At 44.3% G+C, this 24,736-nt stretch overlaps 1 protein-coding gene across 1 annotated transcript in view; it reads left to right on the top strand.

Annotated features, from left to right (window-relative positions):
* The first annotated feature begins 2,010 nt into the window (after window positions 1-2,010).
* The window catches only part of AHNAK2 (AHNAK nucleoprotein 2), a 79,397-nt gene continuing 56,671 nt past the window's right edge, over window positions 2,011-24,736 (top strand). Inside the window, exon 1 of the mRNA XM_052783368.1 lies at window positions 2,011-2,708. Within this exon, the coding sequence (XP_052639328.1) occupies window positions 2,654-2,708 (55 nt within the window). The 5' untranslated portion in view covers window positions 2,011-2,653. The remainder of the gene's footprint in view (window positions 2,709-24,736) is intronic.

The raw sequence follows: 24,736 nt of genomic DNA, 5'->3' as shown, positions 1-24,736 counted from the left end.
TCATGCTTCAAGCTCTGAAACCTCCTTTGAATCTAGTCCCCAACTATGGATCTCTTCCAGGTCCTGCCCTGCTACTTCCTGCACTGGAGGGTGACATATTGGTGCATTCCTTATCGTGCACACTTTCTGCGTTTTACAGGAATTCACTACTGATACCAGAAGCAAAAATAAAGCTAACCAAAAAAAGAACTGCTACAAGAAGTATTTTGGCTTTGTAGATGCAAACACGTGGCTGAAATGAGTAAATAAGGGGAAGCTTCCAGTTGAGCTGTTCTCCTCTGTGTGTGTGTGTGTGTGTGTGTGCTTGCATCTTCATTTTTACTCGTACTGTTGTCATCTTCACTAAATATTTTACTATGTTCAAAAGCATAATTTTTAAAGGGCTGTCAACAGTCGGAAACAACACATGGGTTTTTATTTCTCTGCTGCACTAAGAATAATTCGCTTGTCACATGCCACACCACTCTCCTGATCAGCTCATTCTGCAAATAGAGATAAACCACATCCTATGCGCACAGAGAAACCCTGAGTCACCTCTCTATCTTCTGATTCATCTTCATGTTTGAGCAGCGACAAGCTGGGGGCCTTGGACCAGCTCTGCTGTTCAAGGATTTATGCCATCAGGCATAGGTAGCAGAATATAAAGCTTAAGAATATAGTACTCTAGCAAAATGTTTATCAACTGCCACTACTGCTCCTACCCAAGTGGTGTCTCAATAGACCATGCTGAGATGGTGAAAATCCTCTTTTTAAGTCCTTTTGAGTTCCAGGTGGGTGTAAGGGACTCACACAAGCAGAGCACTTGTGATCTTACACTGCCACCCTATAGTGAAGGCTGTGTCTGTCACAGGCACTGGCCCAGCACTGTGGCAGTTGGTTAATATGGGCTAGTGTATTTAACACAAACTTTGGTCTCATCTCTTGATCCTCTGCAGTAGGTCACCTCATCACAGGCATCTATAGTCCCATAGACACCTGCGGTGGCATTCCTCTCACCTAACTGTGGGTAACTGAAGGGTAGGTCTCTACACCTAAGCTTGGTATCTGGTCTCCCAGGGCATTTCAAGGGGTCAAGGGTCTACAGTCATGGAGTCAAGACTGTAGGTTGCATGGTCCATACAGACAGTGAAGTCAAGAGCACAGTCTCTTAACAACCACATACAGTTGGATGACTACAGTCCTTTGACTACAATGGGACACAGTGTGTAAGCTTTTATTCCATAGACATCTGAAACCATGGGAGTTGAACCCTAGCCTCAGAAGTCCACAGACCCTACTTCTGATGGGAGTCGGCTCTCCTATGCTCTTCTAGGCACCAAATCCCCACAGTCCTGGCTGGGCCCAGCTAACTGGTGTCATGGGGGTTATGCTCATTAAGATGAAGTAAGGGTTAGGTATGATCTAAGCTGGGTGCCAGAAGCAGTACAGCCACACTTGTTGCCTTCCTTGTCATAAATGCCAAGGAAGCCAACTCTAGCATGAAGCCTTGAAGACCCTTCCTACTCTGTGCTCCTTACCAATACCACTGCAATACTCACAGTCAGAAAGCAGAGGTGACAGTATGGGCAAATTCCCTGCCTTTAGCAGCACTCACCTCCTGGCTCACACTGGTTGCTCTCGTTTTCTCCTCAGGTCCCACTAGGATCAGGGAAACTTGTCCCATTGATCTCAGTGAGCACTGGATCAGACCTAATGCACATTCTTGTACAGCAGCTGGTTTTGGTCCCACGCTGGTTGCATGCGGAATGGGCAGCATGATTTCCATGTTTTGTAAAAATTACTAATGAAAGGCATAGAGGGGCTTTGGGATTTTTTTGTCTGATGTGCATTGCATAAATGTCTGAGCGTTATCGTACGTACAATGCTGAAGATCTACGTATAATTTATATTTTGCTGGTTTTCACCCTTGATGGTGTCAAGTAGCTGGCCACAAACTAAAGTTCATTCCTAGGATGTGTCTCGAGCCGCTTGCTTTGTTGGGTGACCAGGGTTTAAGTGTGTGATTTTTAAGGATTGGCAGGTGAGCAGGAATCCTTCTGCTGGCTTCAGGGAGGGTTTGGATCATCCCTGCCTCGCAGGGAAGGGAAAATCCCGGGGTCTGCTCCCCCTTCTTGCACGCCTCTCTGCGTTCTCCCAGGGCAGCATGCAGAAACGTTCCTTGCCATTTCTCCATCCCGTTCCCCCTGGGGCTCTCCTGGCTCTCTCCATCACTGGGAGGCTGCTGAGCTCTCCGTGTCAGCTTGCCCTCTCAACTGGAGCTGAGGGAGCGCAGCAGCCAATCGGGCAGCCGGGCAGCCCGGGTATCCTTCATCAATCTCCCTAAGTGTCTTCGGGCTCTGCTAGGAACATCCACATCACTCCTTTTCTCCCTCCGCAATGACCTGAAGCTCCAGCTCTGCAAGCAGTGATCAGTCAGGCATAATGCAATGCAGAGCAGCCCGGAATAATCTGGTTGGCATCCAAGGATGTATATTCACCGAGAGGCTAAGGAGTGTGTCAGCATTTAGTTTCAGTCTAGCTGCACTTTTGCTGCAGCACAGAATCACAAAGTGTCCGTCTCCTCCTCTGGATTGGGACTGATTCTGCACTGGGATCCTCTGAAAAGACAAAGTTTTCCTCTCTTGTTATTGCTGTACCACCATAATCTACCAAGATGTGTGACTGCTTTCATCTAGTTCTTCCTAACTGGCCAGGATCTCCAGCCAGTGGTGGGCTTATATTTTCTATACTTTTCTGTATTCTGCTTCTGCTTTTCTGTGCTCTGCTAGCTGCGAATCAACCTCCGAGGCAAACCCTGCAGCTTCTAGGGTGTGGCTTTCTCTGATGCTGCATGAATCAGATAAGGAAAAATAGAGTTAAGAAAAGCCTGTCGTTACCTCCTCTAAACTTTCCTCGGTGGCTGCATTATGTTGAAGCTAAGCTTTAGGAAGCCTTTGACTTTGTGTACAAATTAAATTCAGTTGTGTCTAAATTAACTGTTTCGTGTTGCATGCCTTAATTCACATGCTTGCCCTTCATTTCTCATAGCGATTAGGAAGCGACAAGCAGGATACAGTGCATGATACAATCTACCGGGCATTTACAATAGCTAAAAGCTGCGCTGTGTAGTGTATGTTTGCAAATTCAAGGTGTCCTATGCTCTGTATTCAATCTGTCGGCTGAACAATACAGCACTCTGGAAGAAGGGCTTTTTTTCCTGTCTTTCCCTACTGCAGAGCAGAAGGAAATTAGCAATTTTACCTCTTTTTTAAAGGGGAAAATATACACATTTTAATATAAAATATTGCTGAAGCAGAACAGTGATGATTGGAGGAATGACTCAAAAGAGTAATGAAAACCAGTTCTTAGCTGGCAGAAGCGTATCAATAAATTACAAATCTGCTCTTTAGTTTATGTACAGATTAGCCAGTTTTAAAATAAGCAACTCATAGTCTTAAGGTTGTGTCTACAAAAATGCCAAGAATCTGAAATTTCTACAGTATCTTTTTTTTCCTTAAAATATACAAAACCTATGTTTATCTACATTCTGCAATAAATTTCCTCACTATTTATTCTGGTAGAAGAAGTTATAATCTACAAAACACAGTCTGTAAACATTTTGATAGCCTAAAAGTGGAGAGCTTTTTTTTTTTTAAATATGCCTGATTATTTCTGCTTTTCTTTTGTAAATAGTTTAGGATTATATTTTCCACAACAATGGAAAGTCAGAAATTGCTTGTCAGACTCCCAGTCGTACAAAGTAGCATCTTATTGCTTAAGTTGCCTTGTTGAAATCGAGGAGACAACTCAAGGAATAAGTCACTTCTCTCCACCCAGTGAAAAGATACAGTCCAACCCTCTGCTCATTACCTAGTGTTTAGATTAAGTAAATGCATTGGTATAAGGTTATAGCAAATATTTTAGGACTACACCCAGACAGTAATTTAATATGATTTACTCAAAATATACTTGATATAAGTTTTGGAGGAAAGATTTTCTTTCATAAATTTGACTTTTTCAGTAGTATCATTTTCTTAATGTTTGTCTGCCTGCACAGATTTACTTGTTTAGCAAACAAACTAGTTATGTGGCTCTTACTATTTTCCACATCAGAGACATTGTTGGGACTTCTAGGTGCTACTTAACAGAAACAAATAAAAACATAACACTAACAGAGCCCTCCAAATAACCACCCTCCAGGCTTTCTCCACTGATTAGCAAAAAGGTTTGAGGGTTTTTTTTTGCTAAGGAAACAAAATTCTCCCATGTCACGAACATGGGTTGTTCTCTCTCCAGTACCAGCTTTCTGGTGGTGTGAAAGGATACTGCGGTGGGTCACACGCAAGGGGAGCATCTTCTGCACCGGGTTGTGCCACGGCACCAACCGGACCCCAGTGCCTGGCCTGGGAGGTGCAGAGCGGGAGCGGGGCCATGGCACCGACAACAAGGTCCGTGCTGGGAAAGGACATGGCAGGGAAAGCCAGTTCCACGTGAAACTTGACAGGCATCTGTTTTCCAAACAGTTATTGCTGATGTTTCTTGGCAAGGGGTTATCATCCTCAGAGGTCAGGGTGTGGCAGGGAAAAGCAGGTCTGTTTTTCTCAGACAGGTAGGCTGGCTGGCTGCCTGGGGCATGTGATATGCGTTTGAGAAAGCCTACCAAGCCCAGGAGAAAGAGAGAAGTAATATTAGCATGGTGATGAGGCAGGCTCATCTGAACAAGGGTGGGGAAAACCGCACCATGAATCCCACATCAAGAAGCACATATTAAATCCCTTGTTTCCTCCACAGCATGGAAGGAAGGCTTGTTAAAAATAGGCTCGTTTCGTAAGCTGCTGTCTCTGCTGGCTATATTCATCTGCCCTTGCTTTAGCTGGCTGTCATGATGACACAGGTGAGAAACAGATAAACAAAAATTTGCCAGTTTTCTTTATCAGCCAGGCAAGCACAAGCACGCACTCAGATCTGACATCTGGAGGATGCCGGGAGCATTTTGCAGTTGTTGGTGAACACCTAGACAACATTTTCCATGGATAATTTTTGAGTCAGAACAACAAATAAGTAGGAGAAGAGAACGTCTGCATCAGCAAACTGTGGCAATTGGCCAAATCCCAAAATATAAAGGTCTTTCTAACACAAACATTTTTTTAAACCTATTCTTTACCTTGCTTGGGGAGTGATCTAAATGCCCAGAAATTAATGGCAGTCTTTAAAAGACCCCATTCAGTAAGACACTTGAGCAAGTTTGCATGGCCTCCTGATTGCCACAGGGTTGGAGCACAGGGTCAAAGCAAAACATATTTTAGGACTTTGCCAAACGGGCACTTGAACTGCAATGTTGCTGCTTCTCAGCTGCCAGGTTCATCTTTGTGCTGTGTGAGAACAGCACAAAAGTGGGTTCCTGAGATCAGCCAGAGCAGTGAAAGTCCCTGGGCAGGACTCCATTGCAAGCTGGGACATCCAAAAAACGCTAAAAGCATGGTGATATCCCTTCTCCTCTGTTCTTATCTGTGATGCCAAAGGCATGACTAGGGCTGGGTGTCCATTCTGTCTTACGAGCTGCGGAATATGTCCCACAAATTTTGAGGATCCAAAACAAAATGCCAGGTGAGCTGCATTTTTTCTTAGAAATATTTTCTCAAGATGTTTGTCTACGAGTTGCAACAGTGTCTACTCCAGCCCCATTACAAGACAGAGATAAACAAAACCTGTAGGAGCCAGACTCCCAGCTCGGGTGAGGAACACCCTCCCCGACTCTCAGGGGAGGCTCTGACCTGACATGCCAGCATATTTCATTTTCCCTCTCTTTACTTCTTTCAGTGAATATGATGTTAAAATGACACAAGCCGTTTCAGTTTCGGCAGACACTCGCTGTCTGTCCAGCAATGCTTCCCAAATATACGCTCGTTCTACCCATGGTGACACCAAAATAACTGTGGTGCCAGCACAGACTGAAAGGGAATCTGATTCATCTGCTCTGGCAGAGAGCTCCCTGCCAGCACTGTGAATCAGGCTCAGTAAATTGCATCCCTCTGGCTTCTCTCTGTTCTCCCTCCCTCCAGAGTCATCTCCTTGCCTCCAGAGTTTTTATTTTTGGTTATTAGTTTCACACTTCTATTTCCAATGGGTACGCACAGGCCCCTTGGTGACATATGAGCACCAAGTGGAAAAGAAACATCAGCGTGACAGAGTCCCACAGGCAACAAGGCTTTCTTTGTCCATCCACTGTGCAATAAAGTGTATTGCTGTTCTCCGCCTAACTGCAAGACTCGAGGATGGTATGTACCCATTAGAGGCATAGCACATTGTGTTTGCCACAGTTTCTGATTCATGTGAGGAAGGGACATACCCTAGGAGCAAACCAAAACCAGCTGAAAAACGTTGATCTTTCTTTACTGCTGCATTGCAAAACTTCAAGGAGGAGGAAGAATTAACAGAGATCTCAAGTCAGCTTTGGTAGAGCGCTTGTCCCTTAGCAATTTGCACTTGTGATGCGTTTGCCCAGCAGTTTGTGTGCCGTCTGTTTCTGTCCAAGGCACTCTGGCTGCTCCAGCCTCTTTTCCAGGGCCCTTGTTTCTGTGCGAGAGGTGGAAGAATGCAAAGCAAAGGCCAGCGAGAGCCCCCGCCAGCGAGGGCCTCCGGGGCTGCTGCTATTGCTACTCGCTCTGATGATGGCTGCTGCTGCCAGAGATAAATGACACCCCCAGTTCGATGTGGGGACTTGCTGCCAAGACAAACAGTCAAACAAACAGCCAGGCTGGGCTTGTCCATACAGAGGAGCGGCTGCAAAATAAGCCTGGATCTGAGCCTGCGGCACACACGGTCACCCAGTGCCAGTGTCCCACGCAGACGGACCTTGCGTTTCCTGGGACCACAGCTCCGCACGCCCTTGTCCCAGTCACAATCCCGTCCCCGGTGCGTCTTTCCTGTAGCATCTGCCAGCGCAGCCACCACGGGTAACCTGAACCCTGGGGTGCTCGGGGCTGCGTTATTTAGCAGTGGGATATCCCCATGGGGTTTTGGTTGGCAGCGAGGTTGCAGGAGGGTTATTTTCACCCTGGTCTGAATTCGAGTGCACCTTTGGGGATGATGTGGCAGTGAGGAGGTGCAGGGGAGGGGATAACGAGGAGCTCCTAGGGCCAGTATTGCTGTCAAAGAAAAGGCACGTGGAGCTGGTCTTCTGCACGAGGAGCTTCCTCCAACTTGGCCGGCCCATGCTAGAGCCCATTCATCCTAGGAAATGAAGGGCACCAATCTATCAAACACCAAAGGAATAGCCATCTCTCAAGGATACATCCCTGCCTTTATGTCAACACAGACAATTACATAATTATATTCAGTTATGAGACACAGATGAGTTTGAAAATGCCTACAGGATCCTGATTTTTCTAGGCTTAACCCTGTGTGCTTACTACTAGTAGCTACTGCTGCTAAATAGTAGTATCTATGTGCCAAAACTTCCTGGTGTAACAGCTTCATTTTGCGTCGAAGTATCTTTGGGGCCATAAGGGTTGCACAAGTGTAACCTTTCATTCCTGTTTCTCCATTAGTTTGTTCCTGCTAGCCCATGTGCCTGCACAGAGCCTTGCCGTGGGGATAGCAGCCAGGTCTGAGGTTAAAGTAATTAGTCCTGGCTGGGCTTGCAGGGTTTTCTTTAGTACAATTGCACCATTAGATTTCTATCAGTGTGAGTTCCTCTGTCAGAACAGGCTGAAAAAAATCTGTCCAGTTGTTAAAATGACTGTGGGAGAAATATTAGTAAATTTATGCTGGTAAATTAACTGTAAATTATAGCAGGCACTCTTTTACCTGCATTTAATGCTGCATTCCTAGAACACATAAGAAACAAGAAACAAAACTGTTTCATCTGTCCTTCACTGCTACAGGGCTTTCCCTCTCACCTCAACACAAACTTTTTGTAATGAAACACACAGCTGGGATGGACCAGCAGATTAGCCCAGTGTTAGAACATGATGCACACCTGTGTACCAAGAAAAGAAGAGGAAATAGCCCTATCACCTTCACCTTTTTCTTAGGGCAGAGAAGGTAGATGAACTGCATAATCTGGGAAGTTTTCCAGACTCGCTCTCTTTTATTTTTAAAGTTCACGACACACAGCATGAAGCAGAATGCTTTAAGCTACTGTCGCATCACACGTTGTTCAGGAGAGGTGCTGTGAATGTGGATGAATACAGAACAGATCAGGTTCCCCACGCTTTTGTTTTTGAGGTCTGGCAGTACCAAAGCAGTGCTCAGCTTGGACTGATGATCAACAGCAGTAAATCCCTTTGGGACTCAGCAGTAGCGTGAAAGGGGTAAACCCACCCCAGACTCCTGAGGGACGAGGAAGCCTGCTGCCATGGGCTGGAAGAGGAAATGGGATAGCCCTGAGTGAAGCCAATGCTATATGGGGTGGTTTCTCCCAGACATTCATATCCAAGTTCCCTCTGCCTCTATTTAATGAAACAGCAAGAAAGGATTCTTCCACTAACCCCAAATTCAATACAACCATGCCATGGAAGACTCAGCACTTCTGTGGCACCCATTTTTCCAGTGGGATCGATGTTCTGGTAGGACAGGGACAAGAGATGGGGACTCTTTTGTTGACTCCTATTGCTGACTGTGAGGTAATAAAATCAATGGGGATTTCACCACAAAGCCAGGTTGGACCCTTGGTATGTGCCTTTGAGAATATTGCTGCCGCCTTCGTGCCTCACCCTGAAAATTATTACCTTTGTCTTTATTGGGCTCCTATATTTAATTAATGGCTGAAAAGCATCTGGAGAAGGTTGAAGTAGGCAAATTATGCAACTTAAATCCAAGTCTGATGATTAGTATCACCTATTCCCAGACTACAGTCTCTCTTTGATATTGGGAACAACAGCGAGAAAGATGCTGACAATGGTGACATTGGTTTTGGCTCTAGCTGATGGAACATACAGTCATCTCGTATCTTATAAACCCAACTACACCAGCAGATTTACTCTGGATTCACACTAGTGTAACTGGAAGAGGTAGCTGGACCACAAAAAGCTTTAGTAAATGGGGATTAAAGCAATGATTAGGAAAACAAGAAGGATTAAAACACAAGGTATGGAAAAAGATGAAAAAAGCAAGTTTCAGCAGCAAAGTGTGAAGGAGCGGATCTCAAGCTGTTGTGAAGTATAGAGCAATTGGTGATCTGGCCCAACAGCCAAACTTTCTGAGCCTTCAACAGCTGTTCTCTACATTACAGAGAAGGGCCAACAACCTGATGAGAAGGGAGAAGCAGGGTTGGGTTCCAGTCCCTACTCGGATGAGGAGGAGCAGGAGAAAATATGAGACTTGGAGAGCCACACAGATCCTGCATCACCAGAAAGGCAGCAGCAGCATTAAAGGGAGGAGGAAGGAAAAAGCCTAGGAAAGCTTTGCCATGAATGATCATGAAATATGTCAAGCAACCTATAAACAGTCTCAGGGAGAAGCTAAATAACAAGACTTTTCTTGCCTCCCTCCCTCCTTTCCCCTTTGTGTCCTCTCTTAATCCGGAGTGACCTTAGCAAAACAGCACAAGAATAGTTGGGCTCCACCTAATTCGGTCTAAGGATAACTTACCTCCTCCCTACCCTGTTTCCAGTTCTTTGCTTGACTTGTGCCACGTTTGTCTCTTACACTCTGATCTCTGTCCTGTGCCACAGGAGGAGTGAGTAGGGAAAGGAGAAATGATAACCTTTTCCTCAATAAGCAGAGCATGACTGCTATGGGGGGGACCACAGTGCCTTTGCTTGGCCACTGAATTAGTCAAGCAGGGGAAAAGCTGCCATTTGCGTGCCACTATCCTGATTTCCAAAAGGGAAAAATTCATAAAGGAGAATATGCTCCTCACCATCATCAATCTTGCAGTTTAACTGAACTTTAGCAAAATGTTTGCTGGGTTATGTAATAGAGATGGATTACAACAGCCTGCCACATGGCTGAAAACTGCAGTTTTAACCCCTGGACAGACTGCCTTGTGATAGATAAATATAAGCAACATCATGGGGTTGTAAGATTAGTCCAGCTCAGACAAACCTCTAAAACACAGTTTGAGGATCCATCTGAGAGAACTGCAGCAAATGCCTGAGGCCACTTTTCCTCCTGATCTTCTTGGGTATGCACGGCCTTTCTGTCTCTCTTCTCACCTCATCTCCTCAGCGGTCTCGGAGCAGGTCCTCCCATTCCCCAGGTGCCTCTTTCTCAGGCTTCCCACCCTTTCTAGCTGCTGAGGACCCCTTGGAGATGTTCCCTTGCAGCCAGTGAGATTTTTAGTGTCATCCTCTATGGCCCAGCCACTCCTCCTGCAACTGCAGGTGTTGTTAATTACCTCACTATTACCTTAATTCAGTGACCCGTGCCAGGACTGGGAGCAAAGTTGTGGTAGTTTTGGCCGCAGAGCACTGCAGAAACCAAGGCACGAACCTTATTATGGTCATTAGCCCCAAGCCACCATCTCTTCTCTGATGTTGTTATGTGCGTCAGCTGGATGAATCTGCCATAGGCAGAGCAGCACCTTCGTTTTTCAGCATAGCTCCAGCCTAGGCTTTAAAGTCTCTTTACATCTGATCAGCTATTATTTGGGCAGCACTTAAAAACTGGAGAAACTGAGTATCGTAGTTAATTAACTGAGCCAGAAATACAAAGAATGTTTGAAACAGAAGAGAAAACAAACAAAGTCTTGGCGAGCATTCAAAGGCAAGGCAGACTGGTTGCAATTTGCCGCTCAACACACAGAGAAGCTCATGAAGGCTTACAGAAACATGGGTGAAGGGAGTTGCCTTTGGGAAGACCTCGCCGTGAAGGGCTCACATGATGCGAGGCGGGGTTTGGAGCTGAAGCCGCCCCAACCGCCCCACCCTGGGACCTGGGCCCATGAATGACCCAAAGCACCTCATTCATCACGGTGGGGACAGCTGTCAGCTAGGAGACAGAGACCGAGACCGAGACCTGCTCACGGCTTCCAGGTAGGAGCTTACTTCTTGCAGCATGGCTCTCGTTGCCTTGCCTCGCCTCGTGCTGCCTTGCAGTCGCTGCTGCAGACGTGCAGGAGGAGAGGTGGCTGGTGCCCTCGGGAAGATGCAGCTTCTTGCTTCTCTGATCACATACCACATCAAGAGCTTCCACCTGTGTGTTAGGTCTCTTCTTTCTCTTTTCCCCAGCTGCTGAGGTTTGAAAATCTTGCTGGATGTGTGCTAAGGCGATAAACGGGTTTTATTTCCATTCTCCTGGTACTGCTGTTGTGACAAACAGAGGAAAGTAGGGTACCCCCTGTCCTGACAGAGCAATTTACGTGTACATTTGCTTTCTTTACAAACGCCTGCAAAATAGAGAGTGGCAAGGAGATTCTTGAAATGGTTATGAATCATTGAACTTAACTGGCACCCACCCAGGCCCCCAGATGGGAGAAGAGGAGCTTTTTCTAAGCCCTTCCCACATTCTTGTGCAAATAGAAGGGATGAATGATCACCATCCCCAATGCCAGACAGTTTTCTGGGCCAAATTCACACATGAGTCTAAGAAAGCCAAGGGGAACTGAAACTGGTGTAGCTCTCCCTTCCTTCCGCTTCTCACAATGACTATATTTCATATGTTCAAATCCTTCTGGGATTGCTTAGACTGACTTTGTGTAATTATTTTCATCCTTGGATTAAACAGGCCAAATATGTAAGCTGGATCTCAGCTTGTTGAGATTTTATTTTACACCATATTTTGTCCCTTTGGCATATACGTTACACAGCAGCAGATTGGATTTAACTAGTTTTTTCAGAATAAAAGTCTGTCTTTGCTTGAGGGTGTCAATTTTCTAGTAATTCTTGCTGCTCTATCTTGTATGGATACTTGAAAGGATCATGGAAAAGTCCTAAATAGGGCATCTACCCACGCTGGCTCTCAGTAAACACTGTCTGACACCCCTCCAGACTCAGAGCATGCACAGATTTCTCAGACTAGAGGTTAAGGGGGAAGGTGTGACTTGGTGCAAAAGCCTGTAACTACAACCTCATTTCTACCAACTGTTCTTGTCCTTCATTGCTTGTGATCACTGATGAGATGTGCAGATTCATGGACATGCCTAAACTTGGGGGATATTCCTATTTTCAGATTAAATAGAGAATGGCACTCATTGAAATTAAAGACAAAAGGATACAAAGGCTGTGGAACCCCCAGGAAGGAGCAGTGGCTTTGAAATCAGCTTTTAGTTGCCTTGTTAGCTGCCAGTAGGTATAGAAGAAAGGGCAGACTTTCAGTGCATCATGCTATGGGAAGTCCTGAGTCCATCCTGCGTGGAGTGGTGCACTATTTATGCATTATGAAACATTTAACGTGTTTCATCTGCTACCAGGTCAGGGTCAACAGGTGCAGTCAAAATTAAAAACAGTATTTTTGATGTGTACCACCTTTCTGCTGGCAAAGTGCCACTTAAAAGCTTAAATCTTTCATGATTGAAAATTATTTGCTGAGCTGCCAGATATTTCCAAGCTTGCCAGGGGAATAACAATAGTTTTGAAATTTCCAGCTGTGGGTCTTCTGTATGTTGGTCTTTGTTAACTTTTGCTGTGAGCATTTGGGGTCTAAAATGGGAATTGTGTTGTCTGGCCATCACTAGAGACACCTTGGCTAGAGAAATCTTACTGTCCAATTTCTACATTACTATTAATACATGCTCAAAGTCTTCCTCTAGGCTCTTCCCTATGAACTTGAGTGCTAGAGGATTTGTGAAATGCAGTTGTGATGGGCGGAAAAAGCATGAGGGGCAAATCCTAGCTACACACCTGAGCAGACTGTTTCCCACCAGACTCATCTCTCCAAGACTCCCTTCCTCCTTGCTCCACACAATAAATTCCAGCTTCTTCTGCACTGCTGGTATCTGTCTCAAAGAGCTCAGGAGGTTTCCACCATGCTCCTTGTTCAGTCTAGGTGAAGATGTGCTCTCCTTGGCCAAGCCTTGACTAGGTCCAACCTGTACCTGAGCCTAATCCCTCCAGCAGGTATTGCAGTAATGTCTGCCGTAGTTCTTGTCTGCTGTGTCCTCTCTCCAGCTCTACAATCTGTGGGATTGGTCCCAAGCAGGGGCTGATATGCTGCCAACCCCTCCTGCCCTGAGAGATGGATGTACTCAGCAGGGACATGTTTTGTCCAGAAACAGGGAAGTTTTAAGGCGGAACAAACAGGGCCACTGAACTAAGTTAGGTAGCTAAGAAAATCTTGCAGTGGTTGGGAAGGAAGGACTGCTTCAGGCTCCTGTCTGTCTCATGTTGGCTTTTTCAGGACGCATACCCAATGGTCTCACCATCCTGGCTCTGGCCTGTTCTCCTGCTCTGCCTATTGCCTGGTCAGTCTGGTCTTCATAAAGTGACTGTTTCTTAAAATGCATAGGCGGTCTTGCTGGTAAGGCTCTAGGTGACATCTGGTAGGATGACTTTTTCCTTTTTGCAGATCACTGGATGACGATCTTGAGCTGCTGATTCCCAAACCTGTTCTGGTTCGTAGGCACCCCAAGGGCTGTTCTGCAGTGCTGCTGTGTTATAACTTGTTCCCTTCTTAAAAGTCAAAAGCTCCCCCAGATTAAAAAAGTGTAAACTAAGAAAATGAAATATTAATGCTGTACCTGAAATGAATCTCTTTTCCAAGCTGTCTTTTAAGATCTCACTAAGGCTTCTCTGCCATGCAGTTACCCAGGACCAATTCATCCATGCCCTTGCCTCTCTGTCTCACAACACTTGGTCCTCCTCTCTCCAAGTTTACTGGAAAGTTAGGTGGGTGCTACAGAGTGCAAATAAATCTTCAAAGCTGTTGCTGGCATCCTTGCTCTCCCTCCTTCCTCCAAAATCAGTGCAGGGAGTTAGATTTGCAGCTTGGTTGAGATTTAGGCATTTGTGAGGCTGTAAATAAAACATTGTTCGAACTTGTCTGCAGTATCCATGGTCGTCTGGATTTGCTGATTTTGCACTAGGCTCACACTGCTGTTTAAAAGTGAATTGACTGCCCTGTCTCATCTCTTCCTGGATAGCATGACTCACATTAGAAACCTCCTCATGGTTTTCTAATAACTTTATTATGGGGTGTGTACATACAACATCTTTTTGATGGTCTCGGAGTTTGTGAGATGTGGCTAGATTTTCACAGAGACCACACATGATACGATAATAAAACTGACTAATTGCGCATTTGGGATGTTTCACTCTATTCCTTTGCCAGTTTTAAAGTTTCAGGTTGTTGCTTGGGGACTTCCCATTGCCTCCAAGGGCTTCTGATTTTCTGTGGCGCATGACCAGTTTGGAAATGGGGATGGTTAACGGGTGCTTCATTTCTTGCTGAAGAATCTTTAAGGAAGGAAAAGTTCAAAATCCAGGAGAGGACATCCATTATTTTCCGTAGAGAAAAAATCCATTTCTCTTTGAGTGAGAATTCTATATCTGAATATAAACCATGTTTCATTTGCTTTTCCCTGTTGAAATTTTGCTGTCCGGCAGAGGGATGAGAGAACCTTTTCAGCAAGGAGTGAGAGGATACTCAGGAAAGACAATCTTCAGCCTTTCTGCTGTGGTTCCTTGGCAAAATGGGCTATAGAAATAGTCTAAAACAGGGAAAGAATAGTCCTAGGCCACAGCATTACAGATGTGTTTCCAGAATTAGTCTTGAAAATGCTGAAAGCAAGGGAAGCAGAAAGCTTGTGTTTGAGGAGGTCATGCTGGAAACACTGAGCACCTGATGCGAGGTGCTCAGTCCCTCCAGCTCCCTCCTGCAGCTCAGCAGGAGGCAAGGTGGTGACATTCGTGTTTCTTACTGAACGCCTCCAATGAGAAAGGCTCAGAAAAGAGAGTGAAGGAGAAACCCTCTGAACCCGACTGAAGATGAGAGGAGGAGGGAACACGAGATAGATCAAATCTGGTTAATGGTTGTTGTTATGTTGTTGTGTTTACATGCTAGGCAAAATCTGCTCTGCCATCTTATCCCCACGTTCACAGGGGTATAACACAATTGCACCTCCCTCCGCCATCAGCGAGAGCTGAAAGGCACCTGGGGAAACAGATCTGGTGAACAAAGTCTCACCCAGGGTGCACGTGCCATTTTTGCCCATGCATTTTTCAGGACTGAAAGACAAATATTGTTGTTAATAAGCTAAATTATTAGCCCCTGTAGTTGTACTTATTTCTACAGAACTACAACCCTACACCCAGTGAGGCCCATTTTCCACACAGCATGAATCACTTGCTCGTTTTTTGTGCTCGCTAGTTTCACATTTTAATTTTCCATTCCTCTGGCTTTCTTCATGCAGATGAATAATGGACCATTTATAATACATCAACAATGTCAGAGCATACGATTATGGCTTCAGTCCATGTAATCCCTTCAGACAGTTCGCAGAGCACGAACGCCTGTCGTGCAAAGCCACATCCTATTTGCACAAAGAAAACAGAAGGGGATGCCAGCCTGGCAGCTTCTCTCCTCTGCCACTCGAAATAGCTCTCAGGAGCTGAGTCACGAAGTGCAGCCCAGAATAATGAGTGATTCCTTTAACCCAGGGACAATCATCAGCTGTGCTAACAATTACAGATGGAAATGGGCTTCAGGCAGTAGTTTATCGTAAGACACGCTGAGCCCTTCTATTGCTGTAAATAAATGCCTGGGTAAACGTTCTTCAAGTCCAACTAAATAAGGCTGTGTAATCAAACTTTATTCTGTTGCATTAGGGGCTGAGCCTGCTCCTGGAGCACGTAGCTGTGACGACTCCAGTGGGTCGCTGCACAGAGGCAGCCCCGAGGACTGAGCCCGTGCTCTTTTCCCATGGCACTGCAGGACCTGTGCTGGGTGCTGGCACATTCAGCATCCTTGTCTTTCATGGATACTGCTTTAAGGGTAACATGCTTCTCTTCACGCATCCAAAGACCTTCATTAAGGACTAACAGATCAGACTTCAGCATGTGACAGATGCTAATTGCAGTTCTGCTCTTCTATTTCCTTATCACACCTTTTCCTCTGTCGTGTGTATGTTGAGTATTTGGAAAAGGAATACTTTCCTGAAGCCAGGGTTTTGAGTTTGGAAACCTGTAGTGTTGGTGCTGCTTAACTGAATCACGCTATACATAGGATGCAGTCAGCAGAAAGTGATGAACCATGTGTCTGTGTAGTGTGAAATGGGAAGCCTTCGCAGAGCTGCTTGTGAGTTGTCACATGTGTTTGTTGCCCGAGTCACTTACATTACTCAGAAACATAGGGATGTGGCACGCGGGTCTGCCCCGGGGAGGAACCTGGTCCATGCAGGATCCTGCACCTGCCAGTGGGGCTCGGAGGGAGCTCAGGACCGTGTGAGCAGGAAGGATCGCCTAAGTGTTGCCATAAGGAGCACTACAGGCATCCATTTTAGTTGCTTGAGCAAGAACTTAGCAGCAGCTAAAAACTACATTTAAAATTTCCCCGGTAACTTCTGTCTTGCCCATTTATCTATAGGCATACTTATTTTAAATAAGCAACTTTTAAGGACACTTTTTCCCTTTTTTTTTAAAAAAAGAAAGGTGTTTAAACAAAGCTAACATATAACTAAGCTGACCAAGCATGAGGTAGAAAATGGCAAAGCTACATCCCCTCTCCCTTTTTTTTTGCTGTTGTATTTTTTCACTGGTCAATCTAGGTATTTCTTGGGATTCTTTTAATTAATAACATATTTTTTGGTAACTTCCTATTTGAAAAAAGATAAAGAAAAAGCTAAACTATCATTACTTCTTGAGTTAGCTTTCCAAATACTTTAATGAACATTGTGGAAAAATCTTTAAAATTCAGTTCTCCTCCTACTCCCCAAATACTTCCAAAACTGCCTTTTTTAGGAAAAGGAAAATTAATTTTTTTTCTTTACAAGCAAAGAAAGACTGAAAACACAAGCACTCATGTGAGATAACAGATTATGGAAGAATAGGACTCAATGCTGACAGTGTTCAGTTTGCTGTGTTCCCAGAGAAAGCGCTCTTCTCTGCTCCTGACCCCCCAGCCATTTTGGGCTCTGCAGACTTTCTTCTCAGCCTGTGTTCACAGAGATTGCATCAGAAACTGAAGAGGACTTCTGCTGTCAAAACTCCACAGTATATATAACGTCTCCTCTTAAAAAAAATGTGAGTTATTTGCTCTCATTTCATTGATTCCTATCTATGGGCAAATGCAGCCAGAACCAACACAGCACTGTGTACTCTGCAAGACTGAACAGAAACTTTGTTTACCGTTAGCATCATTAACAAATTAGGAGGAATTAATTATTAGGCATTGGGTTTGTTCGTTCAACCGAGCAGTTGGCAGCTGAACTCAAAGACATTAGGGCAGTGGTGAGGAAAGGTTTTTTTTTTCAGTATGTCACTGGTACCAGGGCTCCTTCCTTCCCTCTACTTCGCACACAAATGCTACCTTGCTACCAAGTACTTCACCGGAACCTGAAGAAATCCTATTCATAGTGATCAAGCTGATTTTCTCTGTCAGCAGCATCAAATACAGTTTAGATTCAGTTTCTGGATGTGTATTGAGGAGTCGGGCAGCTTCCATACTAACCATCAGTAATATTTTACTCTTCTCTGGCACTGGCCTCCTGAAAGGCAACATGAAGTATTTCTCACCCCTGACTGAGGTCAGTTCCTGTTGTTCCCCCTGCCCTGTTTAGATGGAGGAAGTCAGGAATGAAGCATTAAAGGGCTCAACCTTGCTCCCATTAAAGTCGAAGGCAAAACTCCAGCTGATTTTAGTGACAACAAACGGGATGAAAAGGCCTGCATCTACAAAGCACCGAGATGCTAAGGTGCACCTTAATGCCCCGAGATTTCATTGCAAGTTTGAGGATGCTGAGAACTGCACAGGGTGAAGCCAACATTGCACCACAAGCACATTGTGGAAGGAGCAGTCTTTTTCTTACTCCCTCTTGGCTGCTGTTTCCCACAGGCTTCCTTTCTGGGGCACCAGCAAGCCAGTTCAGCCGAGTAAACTGAAGTGCAGAAGTCAGATAACTATGCAGATTATCTGATTTTTATTTACCCTGTACTTCTGGCTTTTCCCTTTCCAAGGGAAGGCTTATGTGTAATGGGATGTAGGGCTTTGAGGTGAATTACGTGTCATTGGAAAATCAGTCTCAGCTCTGTAAGGAAGCAGGAGACCTCACAGCCCCAGATGGAATTAACCAAATGTATTTTCATCTCTCACGGATGTTGTTTACACAGTGCAAGCCAGTCCAGAGCGGTGAATGGTATATTTAAAACAAGGTCCTCTAACATTTGGATCCACCCCGTCACTCGAATTAACAGATACTTGATACTGATCAAGTGACTCACTTCATTAAGAAATAAACCCTGCTGTGTTGCTGACCTCGATGGCAAACAGTGAGCCCCATTGTCATCTGCTGAGTCCTTTCTCTGTCCCAGCCCACACGCCCTGAAGATGCACACCGAGTCACGGGCACAGCAGCAGCACTGACCTTGTTTTTCCACGGTGGTGTGTGCCAGCTACGGGCACACAGCAAACCCCTGTGTGCATGAAATACCCTCGTTTAATCCCCTGCAATGGAAGGGCAAACCAGAGTGATCATTCATGATCTGGAGGTAGACAGTTTATTTTATTGGCAGGACAGGAGCTGGTGTTTGCTTGTTCCCAGCTTCAGGGAGTCCCTCCTGTTTTTCCCGTTCACCTGGGCTTCTTGCTTGTGCTCGACGGCAGCATCGGCCAGCTCCTGCCCACAGAGCAGGGCCCAATATTGGCTGCAAGTAATCCAATAACAGGTGGTATTCAAGATGCGTGCAAGGGCCTGGGTTAAAGCAGCCTCAGAAAGAAGTAACTGTAAGAAATGTGCTCCTGTGCCCAGAGCCACTGCTGGCAAACAGCCCTTTCCTGAGCGAGACTGCCCGGGTACAGCCAGGTCCCCAGGTGAATATTTACACCCCTTCCACTACTGAGGACGGGTTTCACTGGGACCCCAGAGCCAGAGGAAAGGGATTATTTCAGTGCAGTTCCCAGTTATTCCTTTATCTGCTCCGCTTCAACAAATGTACTAATCGCTGGTGGTTCACTAAATGCCATGGAAACCCCAGGGCACATAGTGAGATCATCTGCCAGTACTTTTTTTATTTTAAGATTTTTGTTTAAGAATGGTTTTTAAGGCTTTGGGAAAAAAAAAAAACCAAGGGACGGTTCACTGAGAATCATTTCCACAGCTGGAAATAGACTTTGTCATAAGCCCTGATCATACAAGCCCCCACAAAAAAGTAAGAGTTTATACCCCTCCATACAGTGAGTGGGAAAAAGGAAAAGAGCCAAAAAAAATCATAGTGAAGCAACCGAAATGTGCTTTGTTATAACAACTGAAAACTTTTGCTTTTTCCAATGGCATCTGAGCTACTACATGAAATGTTTTTACTGGCCTTTTATCAGCTTTTTATATGAGATCTAGAAACATCAGTGGCAACATCCTTTAACTTTCAATTTGATAGAAAAAAAGTGTCTCGATCAAATACAACAAATATTCCACAAAGATTCTTAAAAGTACTGTTCTCTTCAGAAAAATCCAAGTCAGTAGGCAGTCACTTGAAAATACAGAGCTTGTGAACGTTGTATTTGCAGTTTGGCAGGCTTTAGGGTTGTTTTTCCTGGATTTCCAAACTGAAGAAAAATGACCAACTTGGTGATAACTAGAAGTACCAAAACTGTGGCAAGAAAAGGACTTAAGGCAGCATAATGACATTGCAGAAAGAGAAATAATATGGTTCAAATCATTAATTTTTCAGATACTTGAGCATTACTACCTAGTACAATCAGCTTATTCATGGGTAATTAACACCTATCTTTTCCAGCTTGAAAAGATGCTTTTTTTCTCATGGCGTTGGCTATTTGTCACTAATATTCACTTTTCAGGGAGTAGCCTGGTTCTGCTTTCTATCCAATACCATAGGTTTTGAAATAGTAAAATAATAAAGGTCCAGGGTCAGCCAGCTCCGAACTCCAGTTGAGCGGAGAGTTAAAAACAGCAGAGAGAAGGGAATGAGATGGTTGGGGGGAACATGGAGTAAATATTAACTTTTAATTAAAGCCCTCCACAGCACACAGTCTGGAGATGGATCTCCGCCGGCAGAGGAGGAGGATGTTGGTTAGGTGACCTGTCAGGCCAGGGTGGGCGAGTTGTTCTGCAGGCAATGGCTCTGCTCCGCTCTGCTCTGAATGAGCTAATACGCAGCTGATGGGGCAGGAAGGCAGCAACTCCACGAGGACCGTGGTTTTCTGCAATTCCTGTATGGGCCTTGCTAATTATAGCAGTTTTCCCCCAGGTCTGTGGCCATGGCTGCATTGCCCCTTGGTCTGGCTGGCTCCCTTTTTCTGGCTCATTCTGTCCGGGCTATTTTGGCTGCAGAAGGTCAATGCCAGCACTGTCAGGGGCAGTGGAAATGCATGTGGGGGACAAAGGGAGATGGAGCATATGCCCTAGGACAAAGTAAAAGAAACTGTCCAGAGAGAATTAGTTTCCTTTTTCTTGTCCTCCTGTTAGTGAAAGGATTGGTCTTGGAAATGTCTCATTTTGTTTAATTTCTAAATAATGCTTTCTCTGTTGTTGGTGGGGGTTTTTATTTATGCTGGTTGTGGATCAGCATTTTTAGCTTCCTTTTTTTTTTCATCAGCAAGAATATTAACCACTAAAGTGAAAAAATATGTATTTAGGAGTCCTGGAAGAGAATATTTGACTTTCTGAAAACACACAACTCTTCACTGGGTTTGTTTGGGCTATTTTCCCTTGAGTTTGGCTCTTACTATTCCATCCCTGGATACTGTGGAGTTGACATTTGTTTATCTTCACAAAGAAGAAACCTGTTACTACATGAAATACTAGCAGTTGCAGCTTGCTGTCAGTGCAGCATGCAGGTAGTGTTAGTAGAACCTACCAAGAGCAGGTAGACACTGGAGCCTCTTTTGAGTAAATTCTCAGATGAAAACGTTATAAAGAACACAAGACTAATCTATTTGGAGGACAGACTCCAGTTAGGTTACAAGATACGTGAATGACACCCATTCACTTTTTGGGGGGAGAATTCATCTGAATTGACTAACTTCAGAATGAGGTCTTTGAGTCCAACACTGAGGCTTCTTAAAAGAGGCAGTGATGAAACCTCATTTCCATACCTGGCTCTCTCTCTGTTTATGAGGTTATATGCCTACCTGCACCTGGAAGAGTTCTATGCAAAAAAATGTTGAAGCAAATCAATCAAATTAATGGCTTCTGTATTGCAAAAGAGAAGAAATTCAGAAGAAGTTTGTGTGGCTGGCTAACATACCTTTTTAGTTAAAACTAAATGATTGCAAAATATATAAATATATACATTTCCATGTCTTAACAAAATGTGGAGTCATGGGAGACAAAGCATAGGAGATGTCTGTAAATTGGTGATTAATGTTATATTTATCTTTCTCTGGGCTTGATCTGAGAGTTGGTGGCCAGATCCCTCCACAGCCATCTATTCATTCCTCTCATTGCTAGTCCGACATTCAGTTCCATCTACTCCTCTAAATCTTCTGTTCACACTGATCTCTGCTTTCCCTTTCTTTTTCTCTCTTCTGTGGGTCCTTCTCTTGGCAAACCATTTCTCTTTAAGCTGGGGTCTTCGATTTTTTTAACTCCTTTCTGAATTGTGCTGACAAGTTCACTCCTGTAGCTGGTCTTCTCTGCTATGGAGTCTTGTCTACATGCAGAAGTTTGTGGCCTCATATTTTTCCCCAAAATGTCTAAAGATTCATAATTGCTAAAAAGGAAAAAGAACAGAAAAGATTACCCTTGCATCCTCCACAATAACCTACAGGAATTTCTGTTTCAGAGCATGCGTTACTATAATCGCAGTGAACGTTTTGTCTCTCTTCTTTGGACCAAAGAAAACACAAGAAAATTCCCATTGTTTTTCGTCTCATTTCTCAGTTACTAGTAAAGCAGCACACCCTTGTGAGCAGGCCTAACATCAGTCCATTCACAGGTCAGGGTGTGAATAACACTAATAAAAGAAAGCTTGTGCCATTTGATTGTGTGTTCTCAGCCTTACCTGTGAACCAAGTAAAGAAAACAAAGTTGTAATATAGGAAGTTGGGAAACGAGGTTAGAGGTGGGATAGAGAAATGTGAGATACAATGGTGCTCCCTGGCAAGGCAATAAGAGCAGAGAGGAACTTTCAATATTGCCCCAGCATAATTCAGAATCTCTCTTTTAATATTTAGATGTCTATCAAGAAAAGTAAACACAAAGGGTATTTGGAGTATGCCCACTGAATAAGTCATCTCTGTTGTGCTGGAATAATTTGGAGAATTGGAAATTATCAGCTTGGTCATATTTTTTTAATAGCTTGGTAGACAAGCAGTTGACTCGATAAATACTTTAAAAAAAGTGAAGCGAGCATTATGCATTCATGTCATTCAAATAATGTTAAAATAATTTGATAGTCATAGAACTCCACCATAGTGGCTGACAAGAGGGAAGATTTTAGGCTTGAAGATATGTGGGGATAATACTCCAACATAGGAGTTGCATTCACTGGAGTTACAGCAGCAGGGCACTGCTCAGGCATTAGGGCTTACACGTTCAGTTCCACGATGAAACTGGTGACAATGAACATAGATTTCCCAATACCTTGAAAAAGAATATAGTCATTTCTTCCAGGTTTATGGAAAAACAGTTGGCTTCTCTCAACTTAGCCAGGGTTTTGTCTCATGTGGGCTTTAAAAATTCTTAAAAGATCGAAACAACGCCCATTGATATATTCAGCAAAGACAGCTGAAATAAAGCATTGAATGGGGATCGAGCACACTGCTGCTGTTACACCATGGTCTGTGCCCTGCTGAAGTGCTGCTGCTTGCACCGCTGGCTCTGGAGGTAGGAGCCAATTTTCTGCATCCAAACGAGCTGTCTCTGCATCCAACCACAGTGTCGGGTTGGGCTTCTTGTTTTGCATGTCTGTTTCTAAAAATATATGTTGTTTGCCAGGATGATGTTGAAAGATGGTTCAGAAAGGCTGGACCTCGGTATAGTCCCAAGGACTGAGCACAGAAATAGGGACGGCAGCAGAGCAAGCCAAAAACTAGTTATTAGAGAGGTGGTGTTCCCTTTCCCAGTCATCACAGTTTATTTTCCTGCTGCTGACCACACCTCAGGAGGCCTTTATTGCTTCTGGTCACCCCCATCCTTGAGGCAGCTGTGGCAGGTCTTGCTTGAAACGTCTCGCCTTGAAGAGTCTCACGTCCCCTGTGCTGATGCAGTCCCACCACCTCATCTCCCTCCTTTGCTACCATACTTCCCTGCACTGGCTACGGCCAACATATTTTTTCTTTCTTGATACGGATGCCACACTCACAAGATAGAGGTTGCATATGAACTGCATAGTGCTTCACATAATATTTATATTAATTATATATGATTATATATAGTAGATAATCTAATCAAACTTTATATATTATATATTTTATATATATACACAATATAATCATATAATAAAAACACATTTTATGAGGGACTTCAGTTCATATGCAGACAAACTGTGTATATTAATTAGATAAAATTACACATAGTATTTCTAAATTAAACTATATACGTGATCTTATATAATTAAAATATAATGTATAATTAGATATAATAGTCTACATTACTCACACAACAGTCATTACAGAATTTGCTTTAATATAAGTACTATTGTTCTGTTAGGACCCAGCTTTCACAAAATGCCTGTGTTAAATATCCGCACAGGATGGAAGCAGAGCTATACACTTGGTTTTTACTGTCAGATTTCCACATGCCCTCTGTAGAAACCTTGCGCACCCATTCTAATCTTGGGTCCAGAAATCCGACATCTACAGAATTGCAGGTACTGAAATGTATTCAGAGCCAACAGCATAAAAATCCCCAGCACAACATCTGCCCCAACACGAAATGAGGCTACTCTGTAAACACAGGGGTTTTCCTTTGGCTGGTGTGTTTTTTACCTGTTCACATCCTGCTCTGGTGTGTTGGCAAAGCAGTCAGAGGGATTGCAGGACACTCCCAGAGCTGCTTATGTGTTGTTTGCATTTTGCACCCTCTCTCACCTTACACCTATTTGACAGCGTGCAAACGAATGGCCAAATACTTCTGTGAAACAAGGACTGAAATCTGTTGCTGTGATTTTTTTTAAAGCTTCAGGGTGGAGGAATCAGAGGATCAGTGGAGTTCCTCAGAAAGGGTGGAATCAGCTGTATTACAAATTTCTTTCCTTTGCAGGGGGTGGAGAAATAGAAACAGGTGAGAGGAGGGGCTGGGAATTTTAATAAATTCATTTCTGCTGGCACTAAGCGGCTTTCTTCATGTGTTAGTATCAGGACACACTGCAAAGGCAGCACTAAGCACACCGGCACTCCCACGCTGCAAGCCATGATAACGCTTCATTTGGTGTAAGGTCTCTCAGCTCAGCATTCAAGGTTTTTTTCAGAAAAAATTAAGCTGCTGACTAAAAATGAAAAGGAAAAATCAACTTAGAGAGGACACTAGAACAGCCTTGAAACCCATTTGAACCACGCTGTTGTGACAGACCGCATCCTCTTGTGTGTGCATGCCTGCATGAGAATTTACTAATACGTATAATGTTAATTACCCACTTATGTCCTGAAGCAAGGCTGGGAATGAATTTCAGGAAAAGAGATGTTTGTTTTGTGCGGGCGCCCACATCCCATATACTTTCGGTGCTGAGGAAATTGCCCCGTATCTCCACCCTGTGTACGCTCG

Source organism: Harpia harpyja, chromosome 3 (assembly GCF_026419915.1).
Source record: "Harpia harpyja isolate bHarHar1 chromosome 3, bHarHar1 primary haplotype, whole genome shotgun sequence".
NCBI lineage: Eukaryota > Metazoa > Chordata > Aves > Accipitriformes > Accipitridae > Harpia > Harpia harpyja.
This window is presented reverse-complemented; position numbering and strand designations above follow the sequence as displayed.